General features: G+C 43.7%; 2 protein-coding genes and 1 pseudogene across 3 annotated transcripts; all 3 read right to left on the bottom strand.

The window, feature by feature from the left end:
- Positions 1-3,389: 3,389 nt before the first annotated feature.
- Positions 3,390-5,345, bottom strand: LOC121560963 (trophoblast glycoprotein-like). Its single transcript, XM_041873717.2, has 2 exons — positions 5,107-5,345; positions 3,390-4,404 (listed from the first exon to the last, which is right to left on the bottom strand). Exons 1-2 carry the CDS (start codon positions 5,343-5,345, stop codon positions 3,390-3,392), a joined length of 1,254 nt encoding a protein of 417 aa, XP_041729651.2.
- A 1,153-nt stretch (positions 5,346-6,498) lies between these two features.
- On the bottom strand, positions 6,499-9,825 carry LOC121560612 (annotated as a pseudogene).
- Positions 9,826-14,616: 4,791 nt separating this feature from the next.
- Positions 14,617-25,487, bottom strand: LOC121560599 (WD and tetratricopeptide repeats protein 1). 2 transcript variants are annotated; one of them, XM_045215357.1, is made up of 16 exons: positions 25,167-25,487; positions 24,620-24,755; positions 24,256-24,339; positions 24,112-24,158; positions 23,900-24,011; positions 23,605-23,792; positions 22,590-22,772; positions 22,146-22,240; positions 21,787-21,902; positions 21,466-21,538; positions 20,950-21,043; positions 20,604-20,774; positions 20,088-20,323; positions 19,654-19,822; positions 18,315-18,507; positions 14,617-16,198 (listed from the first exon to the last, which is right to left on the bottom strand). In XM_045215357.1, the coding sequence occupies exons 2-16, from the start codon at positions 24,683-24,685 to the stop codon at positions 15,995-15,997; spliced, it is 2,031 nt and encodes a 676-aa protein (XP_045071292.1). In that variant the 5' UTR covers positions 24,686-24,755; positions 25,167-25,487; the 3' UTR covers positions 14,617-15,994. The 2 variants fall into 2 exon arrangements, with proteins under 2 accessions (XP_045071292.1, XP_045071293.1); XM_045215358.1 differs by having other exon boundaries at positions 24,620-24,695.
- Between the last annotated feature and the right edge of the window lie 227 nt (positions 25,488-25,714).

The raw sequence follows: 25,714 nt of genomic DNA, 5'->3' as shown, positions 1-25,714 counted from the left end.
GGCTTATGTCTTGGTAGAAAACAAAGCTATATATAAAGTGCAGTTTTTCATTCATCTTGTTGCCTTCCCACTGGGCTCAGACGTCAATTCAATGTTGGTTCAACATAATCTCATTGAAATGACGTGGAAACAATGTTGATTCCACCAGTGTGTCCCCAGTGGGTTGCTACCAAAGTATTGTGCTATCTTATAGCCTTTCGAAGACTTCCTCATACCTCCAGTGCCCTTCACATCACTGTACCTGTAGAAGGCATCTGAAGCTGGTCAGGCCTATGCCACCCAACACACAGAAGCTCTGCCCAAGCGTATGAACAGAGAGGAACAGAGAGGCCCAAAATAACCATGTTTCAGCCTCCTTCCTTCTTTCAGCACTCCCATTGACCTCTCCAACCTTCCTCCTCAAGACAGGTCCGCTCGATCCTGCTCTCTCCCCACTCCCAAGCTCAGTTAGTCGGGTAAGAGGTTCTCCAAACATGGCTCCAAACCTGGGTGTATTAGCATCTCTGATGGTATGGTGAGATCTGTGTCCGGTGGTGGCCTGTGTCATTGTCCAGTGTTGGTAGAGATTTCTCAGAACTGTCTGTGTGTCTATGTTGATAGGAGGGGTGCTGGCCCATTGCTTCGGGATCAAGGGGGGCATCAGGGTATCTATCACAAACTGCCTCAACATCTGGAAGTCCAGTGTGTAAAGCAAAATCACCCACCCAGATATCAATTGTGACAAACTTTAATTTCAGAGTCAAACTTCAAATTCAAATGCAACCTTCCCTCAGGCAATTTGTGATGCTCGTTATGTTTGATTGGACTCTTGGAATTAGGTTGTTGTGGTACTGCAATACAGTGGCCTATGGTGTCACAGGAGGCAACATGTCATCCCTTTGTTAGATATGACCATAGAATTAGAGTGACCTACTTCTATGGTCATTTCTAACAGAGACAGTAGGCTCATGCCAGTAGAGGGCACCCTCACACATTTGACTGATTTGACCCAAATGGGTTGGTTCCCTGAAGAGTACATTTTTTAAACCCTGGCCTAAACCCCCTATAGGACCCAGTCACACAATAATAGCAATACCTCAGCCTAAAAGTGACATAACTTCTATATATTTTTCACTTTACTGCATGAAATGACTGATGTGAGTGGAGCTTGCTGGTGTAAAACAGCTGCCTGGCAAATGCAGTTGGTGTGGTGAGGTGATCTTATTCCTTGGTAAAAGGGTGAAAAGGAACTATTTAAACACATTCAATGTCTAAATCATAGATTTCTGTTTCCAATCAAAAGAAAGGTGCAATGCGCCTTCAGTAGCTGAAAAATTATAGGGCAAAACATGGGCTCATCAATCACGTAAAACCATTGAAACGCTTCCAGGTGTCGTTTGCTTCGAGCTTACAAACCTTTTACCTCCTCTCCTTTTTTGTGATGACTTTCTGTAGGTTACGCCCCATACTTCAGAGTTCCCCTCTCTTTCAACAAATAATGAGTGAGCCGGGAGGAATGCGCGGCCTCTGCTGCACCAAGTGCATGTAATTAGAGGACTGGCTTTGACCTTACTCAGTGCACGGGGAATCCCAGCCCATTTACTGTCTTCAGTAGATTGCATGTAGACCTTGCTGGGATTATTGATGATAGGCAGCGTTTCCAGGTGTTTTAGAAATCCTGCCAGTGCGTACCACTTCCTCCTTACACCTCCATCATTTTGACATCAACTGAGGCCTGTGTCACTAGTGTATCAGTGCAATACGTCACTTACCTTGGGTGACTTAGCATATGTACTTTTAGCTGAAGATGCCACTTAATGACAAATTGAAATATGGACTTGACAATCAATCTTTAAAACGATTTGCACTTTACATTACTGCAACAACATACCAGACATCATTTAGTGCTATATCATATAATAAGATCACTCAAATATGCATACTGAATAGATAAACTCACACACACCAGAGCCAGTAGCATTGTGATGGAGATTAACATCTACTGGCAGTGCTGCTTTGATCAATAGCGATCATTAGTTACAAAGTCCTGCAAATAAACTCACACACAGGATAGAGAGATGCACCACTATCTGCAGAGCCAGCAGGTGCAACTCTGACAGCATCCTTCATCTTGTCCCACTTTCCCCCTACAGACACACTTAATCATCCCCCTGTCCCCATCTGCGTTAAACAGGAGAATCACACTAGCCCTACACATAGTAACAGAAGAGGGCAATGGAGCAGTGTAATTTCAAGAGTTTCCTGTAGAGTTGTAAAGTTAATTTAAGACTAAATGGAAACTTACAGCAAATGTGATTTTGATTAACATTTTGAACATTTGTTTTATTGAGCAGCACAAACTGGTTTTTACGATTGTTTAATTTAAATGATCTTACATCCAACTGGTAACTTATGTACATGAGTTTATACACCACACCATATCATGCTTCATCCCTTCAATACCATATCACTTCTGCACTCTGAAAATATGTGCCCTTTCTTTCTTGCCCTGTCACGTCTGGTTACAAAGTCAGTTAAGGACAAAAAGATGACTTAGTGCAGTGTGGAATCATACAATCTTCTCAAAAGAGTAGACATTCAAGGTTAGTTTTGCAGTCAAGACCCTTCAGATATGCTATATTGCTTTGGTTCCATCTAGATGTGTCAATAAGACCCACGAAGTATAATATAATATTACATACAACACCAAAGACAGATAGCAACTTGGTTAAATCTATGCAAGTCAGTAAAAATGTGGCCACAGTAAGAGAGGCATGAAGGCTACATGCAGGTACAACGAGCCGGCTGTTCACACTTAAAATAGGCCCTCCATTAAATAGCATAATTACATCACTTATGTGAGCATAAACTGTAGAACTGTTCTACAGTTTTATGCTTACATAAGTGATGTAATTATATTCAACATAGTGCACAGAAATGTATGATACAGGTATGTCCCTAACAAATGTGAGCAGGGTTGGGCAGAAACTGATTACATGTAATCTGATTACCAAAAAAAACTGTAATTGTAATCGGATTACAGATGCTTTTGAAAAACTAGATTACTTCTTGGATTACTTTCAAATTCAGAAAGGATGTTTGCTGTTTTCTCAATGACATTTAATTCAGCATTGATAAAAGCACAGGTTTAAGTTTTTTCCACCTGAGTGAGTCTGACCACAAGTCAGAGACCACTATCATGACACACCAAATGTGTTCTATGGATCATTTTTGTCTACTTCTAATACCTCTTAAGGGGAAAGTTATAGTTTGGGTAATCCAAAAGTTACGTTACTGATTACAGTTTTGGACAGGTAACTAGTAACTGTAACAGATTACATTTAGAAAGTAACCTACCCAACCCTGAATGCAAGTTCACTCAGTCCAGTTCCATTCCAGGGAATGAGGAATCACAAATCCACCAAGAAGGAGCCTGGTTTGAGCTGTGTGTCTGAGGGGATCTGAACTAAACAGGTTTCAGTGGGTAGCTGTGATAAGCGGTTATCTGAGGGAGCCTGTCCAAAACGACCGTTTGTCGGTGGCTTCTCTTTGACTCTGACGTCTTTTGAAAGGTATTCCCGGCGTGGGTCAGTGTCGATCTCATAGCGGTGGTGATACCCCTCCAACACGTCATGGCAGGCATCTCGCCTCTCCACCACCCACTTTTTAATACCTTGCCGGTTGAGGTAGAGCACAAAGAGGAAGATAATGCCCACAAAGCCCAGCACCAGACCCAGGAGGACGTAGGAGGTCTGCAGGGAGAGGTCGCCCACCTCGTCTCTGATTCCGACCAGAGGTGGTGAAGTGACATGGCATCCGATAACTTGGACCCCGAGCCCCCGCAGGGGCCTGTTCTGAAACTCCCAGGGTGAGGCGCAGGTCAGGGCTTCTGCATCCCACACCTGAGCCTGGGAGCTCTTGAGCCACACGGCAAAGTCTCGGATCTCACATGTGCAGACATAGGGGTTGTGGCTCAGCAGGATGCGGGGGGCTTGCCCCAGCCTCTCCAGCTCCCCCAGAGCATCGCCTCGGAACGCCCTGAAAGAGTTGTGGGTCAGGTCAAGCAGCTCCAGGCGGAGCAGGCCAATGAAGGTGCCGTTGTAGACCGATGCTAGGGAGTTGTTACCCAGGAGGAGGTGCTGCAGGCTGGGGAGGTGGGAGAACATCCCTGGGGGTAGGAAGACCAGGCGGTTCCCGGAGAGGTCTAGGCTGAGCAGCCCTCCTAGGCCTCCCCAGCGCAGTGCGTTGGTGAGATCAGTCAGGGAGGTGTAATTATAGAGGGAGCGGCTGAGGTTGAGCTCCTTTAGAGGACTCCCTGGGATGTTGAGTGCTTCAGGGTGGATGAGAGCCAGATGGTTGCAGCTCATGTCCAGGGAGCGCAGGTAAGAAAGGGTAGAGAAACTGTGGGACGCAACCTCTGTGATCCTGGGAAGACAGATGGACCATGTTTACAGTCCCCAAACCACTTATTGGACTCGGAAGTAATGTTTGCTGAATGATTGTTATGCTCAAATAGGGTCTCTAAATATTTCATAAGTTGGTGTGATGGCATTCATGGAATAATCAGTTTGTTGTAGTTTAGAATCATAACTCAAAAAATATTCATTAATGTATAGGCTAGTAAATACACATGCATATGTCTCAATGGTTGAAAATGTGGAATCTCTGCAATGGCAAGAACACAATTCTCTTTAATTAAAAAAAATATATATATATATATATATATATATATATATATATTTGACTTTTTACCCCTTTTTCTCCCCAATTCCGTGATATCCAATTGGTAGTTACAGTCTTGTCCCATCGCTGCAACTCCCATACGGACTCGGGAGAGGCGAAGGTCGAGAGCCATGCATCCTCCAAAACACGACCCTGCCAAGCCGCACTGCTTCTTGACACACTGCTCGCTTAACCCGGAAGCCAGCCGCACGAGTGTGTCGGAGGAAACACCATACAACTGGCGGCCGAAGTCAGCTTGCAGGCGCCAGGCCCGCCACAAGGAGTCGCTAGAGCGCGATGGGACAAGGACATCCCAGCAGGCCAAACCCTCCCCTAACCCGGACAACGCTGGGCCAATTGTGACACCTCAGAACACAATTCTCTTTAATGAGAATATTAACTCACCTATTGTTGCTCAAAATGATGTTGGTGACATTTTTCAGTTCTTGAAATGTCTCTGATCCAATTCTGAATATATTATTTCCTGTGATGATCACATTCTTTGTGTATCCTGGAATATCTTGTGGTATGGCGCAAAGGTCCTTGGAAACACATTTCACTGTGCGCGTGTCAGCAAAGCATTGGCAGCCTGATGGGCACTCCAAACACTGGCGGGGCGCACAGAGTAGCGCACCAAAAAGCATAAGTATCACTAAATGATGCATAACTCAACAGAAAAGTTCTAAACTGACAAATACCAGAGTATACAGAAGGAGCAGGTGATAGTGAGTCCCATTACGCCGTATCATGCACATCAATGATGATATAACGGTATAATGAGGTGTTAGCCTTTCTTTGTAGCCCAATGGTTTGTGTCTGCATTGAGTGAGAGTGAGACGGATGTTTCATCTGCTGAGCAACAGGACCGGCGAATTGTTGGCTTGAGTTGAAATACCAGCGCAGAATCAAGGAGAGGAATAACAGTGAACGTTTTTTAAAGGCACAGACACGCATAATATTCTACTATCCACGCAGTACACAGTACAGTAGACCTCTGTGGTGTCTTTGTGTGATATGATTTAACAGTTTATAAACAGTGAACAAGTAGGCCATGCATATTATGTAAATTAATTTCCATTTCTTCAAATAAATAACAACAAAAAACATAAGTATTGCCTTTCCAATAAATAACAACAAAAAACAAAAGGTTGTCTGCACGGCCCAGTACATTTAATAATTTGGGCGGTGCTTATATTTGTCCTGTTACACACAAGTGTGTAATGGATGTTTTTGTTTTTGTTTTTTTTGCATATCCCAACTCCCCTGAGACACCTGCAGGGAGTGGGGTCACGGCCAGGGTCACCATTGTACAGAGCCCCTGGAGCAATTAGGGTTAAGTGCCTTGCTCAAAGGCACAGTGACAGATTTGTTTTTCACCTTGTGGCTCCGGTATTCGAACCCAACGCTCTAACCTCGAGGCTACGTGCTGCCCTCACTTGGGTCGAGCTCCCTGCCATCCAGGACCTCAATAACAGGTGTTTAAAGACTCCAGTCATCCAAGTCATAGATTGTTCTCTCTGCTACCATACGGCAAGCAGTACTGATGCACCAAGTCTGGAACCAACAGGACCCTGAACAGCTTCTACCCCCAAGCCATAAGACAGTTAAATAGTTTAGTTAAATAGTTAACCAAATAACTATCCAGACTATCTGCATTGACCCTTTTTGCACTAACTTTTTTGACTCATCACATACGCTGCTGCTACGGTTGATTTATCCTGTTGCCTAGTCACTTTATTCCTAGTTATATGTACATATCTACCTCAATTACCTCGTACCCCTGCACATCGACTCGGTACTGGTACCCCATGTATATATAGCAAGGTTAGCGTTACTCTGTGTATTTATTATTACTTTTCTATTATATCTCTATTTTCCTTCTCTCTTCATTGATGGGAAGCATCTCACTGTTAGTCTACACCAGTTTACGAAGCATGACAAATACAATTTGATTTGACTTTCCTAGCCTATATGGTATAGCCTATTTCCCACAATTTCTGTAATTCTATCGAATGCGTGGTCATGATTATGTACTACTGTACAGTATATTACCATTCCCAAGCATGTTGCTTCAGAGAACTTATTGCATGAAAAACGAATACTGTCTGATAAAATACAGTAAACAATTACAAAGTAAAATGATGAGCTGGTATTAGCTGGGGCATTTAGGATGAAGGTGACGAGGGCTCCAGTCAGCATGAGGAAGGGCAGCCAGGTCTTGAGGAACGCCACACAGCTGGGGAAGGACAGCGGGAGAGAGAGAGAGAGCAGTGAGAGTGGTAACCGCAGTCATTAAATCCTCACATTTCAGCAGTTGGTCAAAAACACATTCAAAAACACATACTCTAAGACATTTGTCATCTATACTGCCCTACAAAGGCAAAACACAGTAACTACACATTTTTGGTCAAAATTGAATTAAGACTGAAATCAGGCTTTGTAGTATCAGTTTTATCTTGTGACAAAGTGACCTGGTTCAATTATGTTCCGTTTCAGAGAAAGTTTGAGTTTGAAATTTGCAGCAACTACAAAATCCAAGTAAAAACCCAAGAAAACAGTAGTAACTGAAGTTACTGCACTTTGGCTTTGTTCCACCATGTTTTGACTGCAGTTACCAGCTCTGCAATATAAAGAGCAGTAACTATGCCAAAAAATGGCTTTTAAGTTTATTTGCTGTCCAGCCAAATATGTTGTAGGTAGATAAGTGATAATGCACTGATTTATTATCTTATTAGGAAGTAATGTTATATGCATATCAACAATGACCACTGATTTGACCAATGTCAAATAAATGACCATACAAAGTCAAACAGAAAAACAACAAGAGTGTTGGATAAACACATTTAGATTGTAGATTCTGCACAAAGTCAAGAAAATGTTTTTAGGTATAAACATTCTACGTGATGAAACAGTCCTTAGTTTATGGCGATAAAATGCTTGAGGGTTACCTTTGCCTTTGTAGGGCAGTACATAGGGACCGGTAAGGACGTGCAGTGGGTAAAATTTCCCCGAAGCCAGGGTAATTTACACAGGGCACTGAGGGCAGACCAACTCCCTTATCTCCCAGAGGTTTACCCAACTCCCTCCCCCTCACTCCCTCCACCCTCTCCTCCACCCCTGTCCCCCCCTGATCCAGTAGTGAGAGCCCCAGCAGAGAGTTGATGTGGTGATGAGGGGGCCACATCTGGCAATGATTAATTACATGGCGCCCCACTGTTTAAGGACGTGGTGCCCTCGGACGATAATGTGGAGGCTGCACAAAGCAGTGACGCCAGCTCCCTATGTGGGTCGGGGGAGAATAATGAGGGGGTTTCTCCACAGCATATATTTCCCAGTGTCTGGATCTCCTCTGTCCCTCCTGCAGGGGTGCATGCGTGCTTGTTCAGACTCAGTGATGCTTTGTTTTGTAATGCAGACAGGTGTTGAATAGTTTGCTTCTGCCCATTTCATCAGCATGTCTGATTCTAGTCCTTCCACACCAGTTAGTCAAATGATCCAGAGAAAACGCACATACACATAGAGGGATCGGTCAGTCAGAATAATAATATGCCATTTAGCAGACGCTTTTATCCAAAGCGACATACAGTCATGCGTGCATACATGTTTTGTGTATGGGTGGTCCCGGGGATCGAACCCACTACCTTGGCGTTACAAGTGCCGTGCTCTACCAGCTGAGCTACAGAGGACCAAGTATTGTTGTATAGAAGGTCCAGTGTTCGTGCCTAGGTTAGGACAGGAATGAGCATACTCTGTTACGTACAGTAGAGTACCTCTTCATTGCATGGTATCTCACCTGACATGCTTGCCATGGATAAGGGACTGCAGGCATAGGTTGACCATGTTCCAGGACGTTCTGTTGTCATAACGCATGAGGTTGAGGGCCAGGGCCACGTGGGAGTGGCAGTTATCACAGCAGAGGTTGTGCTACAAGAGACAGAGGAAGAAGGCTAGTCAGGTCTAACTCTAGGTGTTTTTGTCAATATCGCTACAATGGGCCTTTACAATCATTGTACGAAACATGTACATATAAATACCTTTACCCTTTACAATAGGCCTTTCCTGAAAACGTTCAATAGGTCTTTTTTGAAGGTGTTCAATAAACCTTTTTGATGGTGTTCAATAGGCCTGTTTTGAAGATGTTAAATAGGCCTTTTTTGAAGATGTTCAATAGGCCTTTTTTTTTAGATGTTCAATAGAACCTAGGATGGAAATATAATTCCACTACTAGACCCTCCTGTCTGTCTCATTATGACACTGTCAATGTTCATACCGGCCTGAATTTGTACCCCTCTGATGCATCGTGCACAGCCTTGTCCCAGGCAGCTGAGCCAGTGCCACGCACCTTATCAACATCAAGCTTCCAGTACCTGTTAAGAGACAAGCAATGTTGCAAATACCTTACTACATAACTGCAATGCCTGCATTTCAATTTTGAGCACTATATGCCAGGCCTAGCTCCAAGCATTGAACGAACAAAGCCAACTTACTTTGTTGGTCTTCCAAAGGCCATATTATCTTCCTGAAAGGAAATATGGGAAATGTTGAGGAACTATCACGAAACAGATGGTCCAATAATAACATTAGGCTTATGCACATAAAGCTGTAGGCCTACTGTCATAAATCAAGATCTGCATATACTCACAGACACAAAGTATGATCCAGCGAAGTCTCTTATCACGCCTGCAGAAGTACAGATCCCCATGTGACCAATGAAGGGGAGCAACCACCTGAACAAAACAGAGGTACAGCACTCTATTGGGGGGTCCTGGGAATAAAGAGTGCGCGCATATTATAGGGCATCTAACGGTATGGGCATTTTTAATTCCAGCCACATAGTATTTGGAAATTCACTAGTTATAATGCAAGCTAGTGATTTAAATGTCCACAAGATGTAATAGCCTACATGACCATTGATGTTTATCAACATGATCTGTCACGTAAATAGTGTCTCCATTTCAGATGATGAGCAAAAGAAAACAACCGGAAAAGTGGCGGTAAAACTCACGACAGTATTGGAATAGGTGTCCAAAGGATAACGGCTGTTTTTCCGGTCTATTTTTTCGTATCCCACGTTATAATTAATAATTATGTCTATTTCATCCGCCATCAGTAATTTTGACACTGTGACGCCGCCTATGGGCTGCTAAACTAACAGCGCAAAACTGCGTAGGCGCGTATGGCGGCCGCGTTCCAGACCGTCTGCAAAGCAGTCACGCATCAAATCTCAGAAGCCAGCCTGGATATTAATTAAAGGCCCAATGCAGCCGTTTTTTATCAATATCAAATAATTTCTGGTTAACAATTAAGTACCTTCGATTTCCATTAAAATGGGAAAATAGCTTTTTAGCAAAAAACGATTTATCAAAGGTCCAATGTGAAGAAGCCGGATGTGGTGGTCCTGGGCTGTCATGGTTACACATGGTCTACGGTTGTAAGGCCGGTTGGACATACTGCCAAATTCTCTAAAACGATGTTGGAGGCAGTTTATGGTAGCGAAATGAACATTCCAGAAGTCTGCATGCCAACTGCATGTTCCCTTAAAATTTTAGACATCCGTGGCATTGTGTTGTGTGACAGAACTGCACATTTTAGTTGCCTTTTATTGTCCCCAGCACAAGGTGGACCTGTGTAATGATCATGCTATTTAATCAGCTTCTTGATATGCCACACCTATCAGGTGAATGGATTATCTTGGCAAAGGAGAAATGCTCACTAACAGGGATGTAAACAAATTTGTGCACAACATTTGAGATAAATAATAGTGTTGTGCTTACGGAACATTTCTGGGATTATGAAACATGGCACCAACACTTTACATGTTGCGTTTATATTTTTGTTCAGTGTATCTAGGTCACCCTCATTAGTTTATGTAAGACAGGTGTTTCCAACACCCCTCTAACTCCCACCTCTCCTTGGCAGATGATGTATTATGCACATATTAAAAAGTCAGCAAAAGGTGAAACGCTAAAAGACATTTTTAAATGACAGGAAAGCTCCACTTTGTTCATCATATTGGAGTAGCCTAGATATTCAGGGACCTCACCTGCATCTTGCCAGGAGCAGAGATACTGAATGGATAGTTGTGGATCTGTGTGTAGCCTAGGAGTGTGCAGGTGGAAAACATTAGTAATACAATCCAAATCATCATTACCCTGGTTAAATACAGGTCGGAGGTGAAACACAAATTCGAGACAAGTGGTTCAACAATATTAGTCCTCTTTTATTTTTCTCTTGCAGCAAACTGTCATTGGATTTTTCCCAAAGAAAAATAAACAAATAAAACATTTCTTAAATTATTTTTTAACAAAGAAATTACACATGGAAGCCTAGTGTTCGAGGACTCCATCCTTAAGTTTTCTTTGAACCCACCTGTCATCAGTGAGCTGGAGGTTTGCTGGCCGGCCAGAGGACCGAGAGGCTCATTGTCCAAATTTGCCCTTTACAATCTCATATAACCTCATAAGCAGAACTCCAACTGCAGCAGAGGACTCATGCTGGGTCCAAAGCTACAGGAAGGGAAAAATCCCTATCCCAATCTTCCCCCAAAAAGGATCTCAAGAAGATATTTTCTGGGGAAAGCTGAAAGTGCTCGTGTGGGGACCCTGATCCCCAAAAGCCACCAAATGGATGGCCTCTATGCCATGCATGAGTGATATTAGGACTGGTGGTATTGCCCTAGGGTAGTGTAATACCCTTCTCTCTCCATCACTTTACCTCTCTCTGTTCAGAGCGTCAGTCCAACATAGGTTAACGTTCCCATAATTCCCAGGTTCCCAGAAATGCTGGTTGGAAGATTCCCGATTTCATGCTTATTCCATCCAGATCCCGGTAATCTACCAACCGGGATTTCTGGAAAAACTGGGAATTTTGTGGAAATTACCAGAATTTTGCAACCTTAGTACAACAAAGTTCGACAGATTTTCCGACCAATCAACACCTGACTATCAATGAAATCAAACCCCCTAAACTTAACCCCACAACCCTCCTTTAGAATTATCCGTCTCTACATCGTTATCAACAAATGACAGAGGAGCAAATGTCTAAGTGTTGGAGAAAATGTGAGGAGCTACTGCTTCAGTTTGACAGCTTTGTCTTAACCTACATAATAAAAGTAAAAGGGAAACATTTTGCATACCTGTCAATAAAATAGGCATATATAGCCACATGAATAACTTCTCAACGATAACAGACAAAGCAAATGCAACATGAATCCTTGGCCATTTTTACTTTCAAAACTTTTAACAAATGAAAAATCGAACAAGAGAAAAACTTGTTTTTTTGCCAAACCGTGTTTAAAAGAAACAAGGTGCACAATCCTATCAACACATTTAATTTGAGTTGGAGAAACACTTCAAGACTGGGTAACACTTAAAGGCAAGACTTCTTGTGCTCTCTTCCTGTTGACCAATATTCCAACGACTTTAAAAAATGATTGTAAATCGAAAACTTTAGGTAGAGACTTTCAGAGCTGGAGAGGGGCTGAGAGATACTCCATTTGAAAAGCCCACTAGAGATGAAACAAAGCAACTTCCTGTGGCCTCAAGTCTCATCCTCCAATGAGGACACTGACTATTGGGGCCTCGCTTTGACCTCGAACCTCTGAGCCGTCTGCAGGCTACACTACCAGAGGCCTGGGGCTTCTGCTTGTAGTGTTTCCCTCCAACGTGCTCCTTCTTGAAGAGGGTTTCGAAGTGGTTGACTCCTAGCTCATAGTGAGAGATTGGGGAGTGATGGAGTGCTCTCCTCTTCTTTACCGTATAGGCCCAGTCCCCCAGGCTTGGAGCAACGGAGGGAGAGGCCGAGGTGATGTCGTTGGTGTTCTTAAAGGGGTTAAAGGTCGTTGTTGTCACCCTCGTGGAATCCCCTCGCCAAACTGGTTTCCTCCAATCCTGTCTCGGGATGTGAAGGAGGAGGGCGGTGCATAGCGCAGAGCTGTGACATGACATTCACTCGATGTTGCCTTCGCTTTAGAGGGGTGAATGAAACATTGACAAACAGAATATCTATGGTGCTTTTTTCCCCTCCTCACAGACACACACACAGACGTACACACAGACAGCCTCAGGGTTTGGGAGGGGGTAGGGGAGGAGTGCCTTGCGTCCTGCTGCCTCCATATTGTATGCGGTGTTGGGCCTGCTAGTCTAGCTGGGCCGGCACTGCACCTGGCCGTCTGAGCTGTCCTCATCGTCTGAGCCCTCTGGCCCGCGGCCACTGAGGCCCGTGATGCGGTAACCCATGTTGAGCAGCATGACCTCCAGGGGGTCGGCGTTCATACGCCGCTGGTTGGCTGCAGCCGCGCCCTCCATGTCCTCCACCACGCGCCCGTTCCCACTCTCACTCTCCGTCTCATTTCTGCAAAGCAGTCACGCATCAAATCTCAGAAGCCAGCCTGGATATTAATTAAAGGCCCAATGCAGCCGTTTTTTATCAATATCAAATAATTTCTGGTTAACAATTAAGTACCTTCGATTTCCATTAAAATGGGAAAATAGCTTTTTAGCAAAAAACGATTTATCAAAGGTCCAATGTGAAGAAGCCGGATGTGGTGGTCCTGGGCTGTCATGGTTACACATGGTCTACGGTTGTAAGGCCGGTTGGACATACTGCCAAATTCTCTAAAACGATGTTGGAGGCAGTTTATGGTAGCGAAATGAACATTCCAGAAGTCTGCATGCCAACTGCATGTTCCCTTAAAATTTTAGACATCCGTGGCATTGTGTTGTGTGACAGAACTGCACATTTTAGTTGCCTTTTATTGTCCCCAGCACAAGGTGGACCTGTGTAATGATCATGCTATTTAATCAGCTTCTTGATATGCCACACCTATCAGGTGAATGGATTATCTTGGCAAAGGAGAAATGCTCACTAACAGGGATGTAAACAAATTTGTGCACAACATTTGAGATAAATAATAGTGTTGTGCTTACGGAACATTTCTGGGATTATGAAACATGGCACCAACACTTTACATGTTGCGTTTATATTTTTGTTCAGTGTATCTAGGTCACCCTCATTAGTTTATGTAAGACAGGTGTTTCCAACACCCCTCTAACTCCCACCTCTCCTTGGCAGATGATGTATTATGCACATATTAAAAAGTCAGCAAAAGGTGAAACGCTAAAAGACATTTTTAAATGACAGGAAAGCTCCACTTTGTTCATCATATTGGAGTAGCCTAGATATTCAGGGACCTCACCTGCATCTTGCCAGGAGCAGAGATACTGAATGGATAGTTGTGGATCTGTGTGTAGCCTAGGAGTGTGCAGGTGGAAAACATTAGTAATACAATCCAAATCATCATTACCCTGGTTAAATACAGGTCGGAGGTGAAACACAAATTCGAGACAAGTGGTTCAACAATATTAGTCCTCTTTTATTTTTCTCTTGCAGCAAACTGTCATTGGATTTTTCCCAAAGAAAAATAAACAAATAAAACATTTCTTAAATTATTTTTTAACAAAGAAATTACACATGGAAGCCTAGTGTTCGAGGACTCCATCCTTAAGTTTTCTTTGAACCCACCTGTCATCAGTGAGCTGGAGGTTTGCTGGCCGGCCAGAGGACCGAGAGGCTCATTGTCCAAATTTGCCCTTTACAATCTCATATAACCTCATAAGCAGAACTCCAACTGCAGCAGAGGACTCATGCTGGGTCCAAAGCTACAGGAAGGGAAAAATCCCTATCCCAATCTTCCCCCAAAAAGGATCTCAAGAAGATATTTTCTGGGGAAAGCTGAAAGTGCTCGTGTGGGGACCCTGATCCCCAAAAAGCCACCAAATGGATGGCCTCTATGCCATGCATGAGTGATATTAGGACTGGTGGTATTGCCCTAGGGTAGTGTAATACCCTTCTCTCTCCATCACTTTACCTCTCTCTGTTCAGAGCGTCAGTCCAACATAGGTTAACGTTCCATAATTCCCAGGTTCCCAGAAATGCTGGTTGGAAGATTCCCGATTTCATGCTTATTCCATCCAGATCCCGGTAATCTACCAACCGGGATTTCTGGAAAAACTGGGAATTTTGTGGAAATTACCAGAATTTTGCAACCTTAGTACAACAAAGTTCGACAGATTTTCCGACCAATCAACACCTGACTATCAATGAAATCAAACCCCCTAAACTTAACCCCACAACCCTCCTTTAGAATTATCCGTCTCTACATCGTTATCAACAAATGACAGAGGAGCAAATGTCTAAGTGTTGGAGAAAATGTGAGGAGCTACTGCTTCAGTTTGACAGCTTTGTCTTAACCTACATAATAAAAGTAAAAGGGAAACATTTTGCATACCTGTCAATAAAATAGGCATATATAGCCACATGAATAACTTCTCAACGATAACAGACAAAGCAAATGCAACATGAATCCTTGGCCATTTTTACTTTCAAAACTTTTAACAAATGAAAAATCGAACAAGAGAAAAACTTGTTTTTTTGCCAAACCGTGTTTAAAAGAAACAAGGTGCACAATCCTATCAACACATTTAATTTGAGTTGGAGAAACACTTCAAGACTGGGTAACACTTAAAGGCAAGACTTCTTGTGCTCTCTTCCTGTTGACCAATATTCCAACGACTTTAAAAAATGATTGTAAATCGAAAACTTTAGGTAGAGACTTTCAGAGCTGGAGAGGGGCTGAGAGATACTCCATTTGAAAAGCCCACTAGAGATGAAACAAAGCAACTTCCTGTGGCCTCAAGTCTCATCCTCCAATGAGGACACTGACTATTGGGGCCTCGCTTTGACCTCGAACCTCTGAGCCGTCTGCAGGCTACACTACCAGAGGCCTGGGGCTTCTGCTTGTAGTGTTTCCCTCCAACGTGCTCCTTCTTGAAGAGGGTTTCGAAGTGGTTGACTCCTAGCTCATAGTGAGAGATTGGGGAGTGATGGAGTGCTCTCCTCTTCTTTACCGTATAGGCCCAGTCCCCCAGGCTTGGAGCAACGGAGGGAGAGGCCGAGGTGATGTCGTTGGTGTTCTTAAAGGGGTTAAAGGTCGTTGTTGTCACCCTCGTGGAATCCCCTCGCCAAACTGGTTTCCTCCAATCCTGTCTCGGGATGTGAAGGAGGAGGGCGGTGCATAGCGCAGAGCTGTGACATGACATTCACTCGATGTTGCCTTCGCTTTAGAGGGTGAATGAAACATTGACAAACAGAATATCTATGGTGCTTTTTTCCCCTCCTCACAGACACACACACAGACGTACACACAGACAGCCTCAGGGTTTGGGAGGGGGTAGGGGAGGAGTGCCTTGCGTCCTGCTGCCTCCATATTGTATGCGGTGTTGGGCCTGCTAGTCTAGCTGGGCCGGCACTGCACCTGGCCGTCTGAGCTGTCCTCATCGTCTGAGCCCTCTGGCCCGCGGCCACTGAGGCCCGTGATGCGGTAACCCATGTTGAGCAGCATGACCTCCAGGGGGTCGGCGTTCATACGCCGCTGGTTGGCTGCAGCCGCGCCCTCCATGTCCTCCACCACGCGCCCGTTCCCACTCTCACTCTCCGTCTGGATGGAGGGAAAAGGATGGAGAGAAAGAAAGGTAAGAAAAGGGTTTACTTCTGGTGTATTGTAAAGTCAGCCTTTTTTACATCAGACTACTACAAAGGAGGCCATAGGAAAGGATAGATCATAGTGCAGCCTTAATTGTGACAATCCAATAATCAGATGTACTATTGTGTTTATTTATTTATTGCGCAATCCTTGATCATTTTTAATGCATGTATTGGCAGTTCTTGGCTGTAAATGTATTTTTTTTATCATCAAATACATTCTATCAAAGAATCAATCATGTTGGTGATTGAATGGATTGCTTTTTAAATGCATCTACTCTATACAGTGGCTTGCGAAAGTATTCACCCCCCTTGGCATTTTTCCTGTTTGTTGCCTTACATCCTGGAATTAAAATTGATTTTTTGGGGGGTTTGTATCATTTGATTTACACAACATGCCTACCACTTTGAGGATCCAAAATATTTTTTATTGTGAAACAAACAAGAAATAAGACAAAGAAAACAGAAAACTTGAGCGTGCATTACTAGTCACCCCCCCAAAGTCAATACTTTGTAGAGCCACCTTTTGCAGCCATTACAGCTGCAAGTCTCTTGGGGTATGTCTCTATAAGCTTGGCACATCTAGCCACTGGGATTTTTGCCCATTCTTCAAGGCAAAACTGCTCCAGCTCCTTCAAGTTGGATGGGTTCTGCTGGTGTACAGCAATCTTTAAGTCATACCACAGATTCTCAATTGGATTGAGGTATGGGCTTTGACTAGGCCATTCCAAAACATTGAAATGTTTCCCCTTAAACCACTCAAGTGTTGCTTTAGCAGTATGCTTAGGGTCATTGTCCTGCTGGAAGGTGAACCTCCGTCCCAGTCTCAAATCTCTGGAAGACTGAAACAGGTTTCCCTCAAGAATTTCCCTGTATTTAGCGCCATCCATCATTCCTTCAATTCTGACCAGTTTCCCAGTCCCTGCCGATGAAAAACATCCCCACAGCATGATGCTGCCACCACCATGCTTCACTGTGGGGATGGTGTTCTCGGGGTGATGAGAGGTGTTGGGTTTGCGCCAGACATAGCGTTTTCCTTGATGGCCAAATAGCTCAATTTTAGTCTCATCTGACCAGAGTGCCTTCTTCCATATGTTTGGGGAGTCTCCCACATGCCTTTTGGCGAACACCAAACGTGTTTGCTTAAAGAAAAAAATAAGCTATGGCTTTTTTCTGGCCACACTTCCGTAAAGCCCAGCTCTGTGGAGTGTACGGCTTAAAGTGGTCCTATGGACAGATACTCCAATCTCCGCTGTGGAGCTTTGCAGCTCCTTTAGGGTTATTTTTGGTCTCTTTGTTGCCTCTGATTAATGCCCTCCTTGCCTGGTCCGTGAGTTTTGTTGGGCGGCCCTCTCTTGGCAGGTTTGTTGTGGTGCCATATTCTTTCCATTTTTTAATAATGGATTTAATGGTGCTCCGTGGGATGTTCAAAGTTTCTGATATTTTTTTATAACCCAACCCTGATCTGTACTTCTCCACAACTTTGTCGCTGACCTGTTTGGAGAGCTCCTTGGTCTTCATGGTGCCGCTTGCTTGGTGGTGCCCCTTGCTTAGTGGTGTTGCAGACTCTGGGGCCTTTCAGAACAGGTGTATATATATACTGAGATCCTGTGACACTTCGATTGCAAACAGATGGACTTTATTTAACTAATTATGTGACTTCTGAAGGTAATTGGTTGCACCAGATCTTATTTAGGGGCTTCATAGCAAAGGGGGTGAATACATACGCACACAGCACTTTTCCATTATTTATATTTTAGACTTTTTTGAAACAAGTCATTTTTTTCATTTCACTTCACCAATTTGGACTATTTTGTGTATGTCCATTACATGAAAGCCAAATAAAAATCCATTTAAATTACAAGTTGTAATGCAACAAAATAGGAAAAATGCCAAGGGGGATGAATACTTTTTGCAAGGCACTGTATATAGTGTCCTTGGTGCTGATGTGTTTTATACATCCCGTATCTTGCTGTATGTAGCCTACCATTCCACACAAAATAAGTTTGCTCATGGGGGAAATTAAATTATTTGAATTTAATTTAATATAATTGAATAATGTTGTTAATGACCTCTGGCCTTGGGTTCCAGAGCCGCACCACAGGGTCGATGCCGCTGGTAGCCAGGAAGCAGTAACTGGGGTGAGGCTGCAGGCAGTTGACTATGGATTCGTCCCCCTGGAGGATCCGCACCAGGTTAGCAGTCTCCTTCTCCCAGATGAAGAAGGAGCCGTCGTCGGAGCCGCTCACAATGTACTGGCCTTTACTGGGGGGTGACGAGAGATTATATATACACCAAACAGAAATAAAACGCAACATGTAACTATTTCAAAGATTTTACTGAGTTACAGTTCATATAAGGAAAATCAGTCAATTTAAATAAATAAATTAGGCCCTTATCTATAGATTTCAAATGACTGGGAATACAGATATGCATCTGTTGGTCACAGATCAATTTTTTTTAAAGTAGGGGCGTGGATCAGAAAAACAGTCAGTATCTGGTGTGACCACCATTTGCCTCATGCAGTGGTACACATCTCCTTCGTATAGAGTTGATCAGGCTGTTGATTGTGGCCTGTGGAATGTTGTCCCACTCTGTTCACAACATTGACATCAGCAGCTGTGGTCTGCGGCTGTGAGGCGGCTTATGGTAGAGAAATTAACATTCAATTCTCAGGCAACAGCTCTGGTGGACATTCCTGCAGTCAGCATGCCAATTGCATGCTCCCTCAAAACTTGAGACATCTGTGGCATTGTGTTGTGACAAAACTGCACATTTTAGAGCAGCCTTTTACAGCACAATGATCATCCTGTTTAATCAGATTCTTGATATGCCACACCTGTCAGATGGATGGATTATCTTGGCAAAGGAGAAATGCTCACTAACAGGGATGTAAACAAATTTGGGATCTTTTATTTCAGCTCATGAAACATAGGACCAACACTTTACATGTTGCGTTTATATTTTTTTTGAGCGAGAGAACTGTTAGACCTTGTCATTGTTTGACACGGCACACAGGTGGCAGAGACATTTCGGACTTCATAATGCATTCTTGATCAAAACAAGGCATTCAAAACAAGGCATTCATAAGCAGTACATGAGCATTATTTCATTCTTATGTCAACTACCGCAATTTGATAACTTATGAACTGCTCATGAATCCGTTATGAAGTTCTTAAGGAGGCAACGAAGTTTCTATAGAACAGCATCATGTGTTTCTTTTTTAAAAGGGCTGAAAATAATGTTGCACACTATTATATATGTTCCCAAAAATTGAATTAGTAAACATAACGTTAGTCAGCACCTCTACAAAAAATGTGTGCGTCAGCGCATGCTTCTTACTTTTCTTTACATGTCAACAACTAATATTAACATATAGAGTGGTTTTAGTGTCTAAAATGCTCCACTGACCTGCCAAAGAAGTTGGCCTCCTTGATGTCTGTGGTGGTGTTGCAATGACCACAGTAGCGGTGTTTGTAGTCGTAGCTGCGCTCTCTCAAGACGACCTCGTCTTCCGGGATGGGCTCCTTCCTGCTAAACGTGTGGAAACGGATCGAGCTGTTGCCCTTTTTGTCCTCAGCTATGAACAGACACGACATGGAAATAAACAAAAACAAACAAATAAACAACGCATTATATCAAATCAAATCCGTACACTAACTAACACTGTATTAATTTGCACAATTGCCTTTGTGGTATACATAAGGTATTTTGAATTGAAGCAACATATCAACACATAAAAAAACATATTGTAAGTCAATGTGGGAAAGGTCAGCCAAAATCACACTTTATTTGTGGGGGGAAATGATTACCCAACCCAGCATCACCATTTAACCCCTTCTCACCAGAGTCCATCTTGGAGAAGAGGGCGGCCTTGATGTCCTTATCCAGGGCGTCGCAGGCGCTGCTGTGGGCTTGCTCGGGGAACTTGCCCTTGAAGTCATCCAGGCACTCCAGAGCCTCAGCCACGTACTTCAGCTCAAAGAGGCAGCGCGCCAGCCGGAAGTGGGCCTTCAGGTGCCCAGGGTTGAGGGACAGGGCCTTCAGACAATCCCTCAGCGCATCGTAGTGGTCACCGTCCCTGGGGGGAGAGAGAGAACACATCACACACACACAACTGTAAATACCACACAGTCACACACACAATGTGTGTACCAGCATAGTGGTAAACCGTTTTAAACGTGGTGAAACAGGGACGTTATACCTGAACTCATCATTTTTTGGGGGGGTTTTACGTTGTAAAACATTTCGCTACAGTATGCCCTACTGAACATGACCATGTTCTGTAATAGGAGAAACACAGAAGGAGAGTAGATGAGGCTAGGGGTCAGCTAGGGGTCAAGATTGAAAAAGCCTCCTACCACTTGCGCTTCATGTAGGCGGCAGCACGGTTCCCGTACAGCATGGCGTTGTGGCTGGCCTCGTGGATGCCCAGACTGTACAGCTGGATGGCCTGAGTCCACTGCTGCCGCGCAAACGCGTCGTTGGCTTGCTGCTTTATCCGCTCCAAGTGAGGCGGCAGATCACCAGAACTAGGGAAGAAAGATGAGAGGAGGACGAGATGAGAGAGTGATAAGAGAGAAACTAGGGATGTCACCTCCCATAGCGTAGTGTTTCTATAAATACACTAGGGCTAAGCTATCTGTTGCTGAATGTAATATGTGGGTGAAAATTAAAGATTAAAATCAAACGTGAGAAAAAGGTTACCCAGAGAAGACTTTGCTTTCTGCGAATCGAAGTCGGCTGGCTGGCAAGTGAATTCCATTTGACACACCGTTGGTTGTCTTTCCATTCTGAACATCTGTTGGGATATCAAGATTTTAGAAATCCCCATATAGTTCTGGGCATTACAAAGTTACAAAGTACTGCAGCACAGTAAAGAACATTTGCCGCAAAGTAACTGCACTGTCAGGGACATTTTTAAAAATGCATTTCATTCCATGGGTTATTGTCAAGTGATTGATAATGACCTTGGTGGTTGTCACCCTGCGAGAGAGTAGTTTGTCACATTGACAATGTACCTTGACATACATTGCTGCTGCAAGGCATTTTGAAGAATTCACTTTTTAATGCCCAGATCTGTATATAAACTATGGGCAGACCTTCAGCGAGCAACTACACCCCTCCATATAACTCATTGGTCATAAATAATGCATACTGTAGATGTCATTTTAATGGCCAAATACTGTAGTAAGCTTTGGGCTATTTCCATAGTCATAATACCTGTTAATTGGCACTTTTTCGGAAGCAGATAGGTGTACGGTTTCTGTTTGAACGTCAAGTCAAATAGATACACCTGCAGACAAGAGAAAATACATTCCCGGCAAAGTTACCCTTCTGACCCAACCACATGTAAATCAACAAATTGAATGATTTGGTTTGAGAGTTAAAGTAGTATGCTTGTTGGAATTCAAACCTGACAATCTGAGAAAGAGATGGATTTTTGCCTAGTGGGCTGACCTGGAGGTTTGACCTGAAATAAGAGTTTAACTTCTAGGACGTTTCCTATTCTAGGATGTTTCCACTTCTAGGAAGCAGCCTTACCTGTTCTCCTCCCATGTTAACTAGCAGCTCGGTGCCGTCGGGGCTGAAGGTGACGTAGGTGGCCACCAGGACCCTCAGGCGGTTATTGTAGTCAGGGAGCTTCACTGGCAGGTGCCCTGAGGTGATGGAACAAGGAGAAGAAGTTGGGTGAGAGGCATACAGAATCACTTTACCTGTCACACTAGTTTAATTCCATATATTGCAAATGACTGAGTTATAACTCACACATTGAACATGTGTTTTTTTACTGTTTATAATGCATTGTAGATACTGTATGGGCTTCATAGAAAGTGTTCACAGCTGTTTTTTATTAATACATTTTGTGCAATAAGCCAAACCATACGATCACACACACACACCTGCGACATAATACTGCCCCGCTCCGTCTGGGATGGGCTTCTGCCTGTCGCAGAATGTGTGCACTCCTGCCGATGTGCTCTGACTCGCAGACTTCCTGTGAATGGGAGTGGAGAAACATAAATGATTACCAAATCATGCTCCATCTGTGTATATAAAAACTCTCAAAGCTGAGAAAAGAACATTGGTATGACTGATGATAGCCCAGAGTAGTAGGGAGACATATTAAACGTTCTATCCAATAGTCGTGCATATTCCTTATGAGATATGAAATTTAAAACTATTCAATTAAAAACTCAAATTTGACAGTCAAGCAGTGAGAGCTAAATCCTAACTTCAGATATGAGATGACTTGGACTTTCACGTAAATTATGTATTGATTTCAATGGAAACTTGAGTCACATGCATCGATCTCAAGTTAGGATTCGGGCCTGTCTACTCCTCACCTGTGGTTGTGGATCATGCGCATGTCGTAGAGGCGTACAAAGGGCCCGTTGGCGCCCACTGCTAGGTAGTTATTATTTTGCGGGTTGACAGCCAAACACTTAGCCTCCACCAGCTGACCACAGTATTCCGTCAGGTCGATGAGCACCTCCGAACGCTTACTGCTCTCCCTCAGGTCATATTGCCTAAAGTATTAGTAGAAGAAAGCACATCATGATGACATCAATCATCTCCAGAGAGTCAGAGCTAAGCTCTTTAAAAATATTGTTTGTTTTGAATTCTATCAAATACTAGACTTTTGCAAGGTTTAAATTGCATGTAAGTTGTTGCAAAACCGCAATTTGTGTCCAAAGCCAGCTTGCTCAAAAACAAACAACTAACTACTATACTCTGTACGTGGGAGCCATATTTTGAGGTTGTAGACTACTGATTGGGTTAGTCAAAAAACAAAAACATAAGCCATCATTGCAACATTGGCCCTTTGAGTCATAAGCAAGGGGGCAGACAGGCAGTGAAGTACAGGGGAAAGTCAGGCAGTGATGTACTGTAGACACAGTAGGATACTAAAGCCCCCCCCCATCATTCACTACCTGTGTCTGAGCTGACCCCCCTATGGGAACCATAGCCTGAAGCCAACCACGCATCTGCAGTAGTCCACAATGCCAACTGCACACCTGAGCTTTCAAGGATACTTAAAGGGTATTGTCTGGAGATACATTAATCTCCAAGACAGTGTGTGATGGAAGTGCTGCTGGAGGCATGTGGCCACAGAGTCCCAGAGAAGTCCCTGGGAGAGCCAAGGAACTGGTAGGGAACGGCTTGAGGTAAGGAAGGGGCCCACGGCATAACACTTCCATTCCAACCTTACTGTTTCATGTCATCTTTGCACCTTCGACATTCTACTACAAGCCAGTAGAAATAACATGATGCATCCGACAATTTATCTGACACAGTGTCACCTTAACCAATGAACATATTTGGATGCTCCAATGGTTAGCTAGCTACAGGGGCTCTGACCTGATGATGCCGTCCTCCGCAGCGCTCCAGAAGGTGTTAGGCCACATGGGGGCCGTAGCGATGCGCTTGACACGGTTGGTGTGGTCGGAGAACATGTGGATGGTCTCCTTGACTGACACATCATGCACGTGAACCTTGGTGTCTGCTGCACCCGTCACTAGGATACGGTCACCTGAGTGAGGGAGAAACTGCAAAGGGGGGGACGGGAAAAAAACGAGAATAAAATAAGAAACAATAAGAAAGAAGCTTCATTTCTACACACAGACTTTCCCCATCAAGCAGTTTATGTTTTTACCTTCACAGAGAAGATGTTTGCTGCATGCCCTGTGTGCATAGTGGTGAGCTTCTTGTGTTTGAAGGGGTCCCAGATTATGCAATGTTGGTCATCTGAGCCCGATGCCAGCAGACTGCATAGAACAAGAGCAAACATTACAGATAGGCCAACATAAATGTAGACGTGGTAAATATGGTCAGTAAATAGAACCCTGGTTTCAGCTCAGGACCTACTCTCCCCGTTCATTCCATTCTAGGCAGTTGACACACCCAGTGTGGCCCTGTTGACACAACAGATACAGTCAGATTGGCAAAGATGTTAATGCTGAATGTGTGCAGAAACACACACACACACACACACACACACAAACAAATCACCTGCAGCTCTGCCTCCAGTCCAAGTCTATTGATGAAGGGGTCCGTGACATGATACTGCCTTTGGAAGCCCAATGCTCTCTTGTCCTGCAGACATTAAGGCAAAACATCACCTGTCTCCCCCCAAAATCTCCTGTCTCACTCTGTCCAACATAATTAAAGCATTTCAGTGTACTAGTGTTCATTACTGAATAGATTGCAATGCAGATTGCATTTGAGGGTTGTTGATTTTTTTATCCAGAAAACGAAATATGAAAATTCAGGTCAAAGTCAAATTTTAAATTCTGTGGGAATTAGCTAGGTCGGTTTGTTTGGGTAAAATAGTACAGTATTTCATAAAAACAGGGGCTTAAAACGTTGGACTCACCCTGATCTGCCTGTGCAGGATGTCTCTGGTGATGTTCACAGCAGACATGGCCTCACAGCAAGTCATTGAGCACGGACTAGAGGTGCAGTGTCAAAGGTCAGATGGCATCTGCACAGTCTCTAGGAATGGGCTGCAACTTGAGAAATTGAATAGAACGGACATCAATGGACACTGGAGTAATTTACACCTCCTAAATAGATGAGGGGTTCCCAAGTGTTTTGAGGTTTAAATACTGAAACATAACTGTTAGCTAACTAGAACGTCAACTGGTTATATCTCAGCTAGCCAAGTGGCGGTCTTCAGATAGCTATGTACACACAATTCCTTCCTAATACTAGCCATTGCGACTGATGTTTACATTAGCCAACTAACGGTAGCTAGCTGGATTAGCTGCTGGGAGGCTAGCTACCAATAGGCAATAATAACAAGCCGTAAACGCACACAATGACAGCAGGCTGGGTTGGCCTCCCAAAAACACAGACATACAGATACAGCCCCGTCACCGTAACTAGATATTTCTGGCATTCCCTAAAAAAAAGCGTTGTACCTGTGTCGTCTGGCCTTCACCTCGAAATCGTTCCCAATCTTTGCCCAAGTTTCCAGATAACGATAGAGCCAGCTATCCAGCCAGCTAAGTTCCTGAGCTACAGTAGCTAGCTAGCTAAGCTAACGTGAGATGATTTACGGGGAATTCTCAATGCACTAGTTCTCTATCTATCTAGCACTTTAGCTACTCCTTACCAATGAAAGTCAAACTGTAGCAAGAGCGCTTCATATTCAATATTTTGCTAAGAATTTACAAGTGTTGACTGTCACTACTTACATTGGTTTCTCAACTGACTGAACCCTCCCACTACCCTTACGTGAACAAGCTGACGTGAACTATGCTTTGTATACGAAGTTTAGGAAGAAAATTATGAGTACACCACTCTGTGAATTGCACCGCTGTTTTCTTTTTCGTCGCACGACTGTACTGTTGAGTGACAGGTCAATTCCACAAATGAAAAAGTTGCAAAGATCCTTCGCATGTTTTTATTTTATTTTTCCAGTGGTGTAAAGTATTTAAATAAAAATACTTTAAAGTACTACTTAAGT

Source organism: Coregonus clupeaformis, unplaced genomic scaffold, assembly GCF_020615455.1.
Source record: "Coregonus clupeaformis isolate EN_2021a unplaced genomic scaffold, ASM2061545v1 scaf0427, whole genome shotgun sequence".
Lineage (NCBI taxonomy): Eukaryota > Metazoa > Chordata > Actinopteri > Salmoniformes > Salmonidae > Coregonus > Coregonus clupeaformis.
This window is presented reverse-complemented; position numbering and strand designations above follow the sequence as displayed.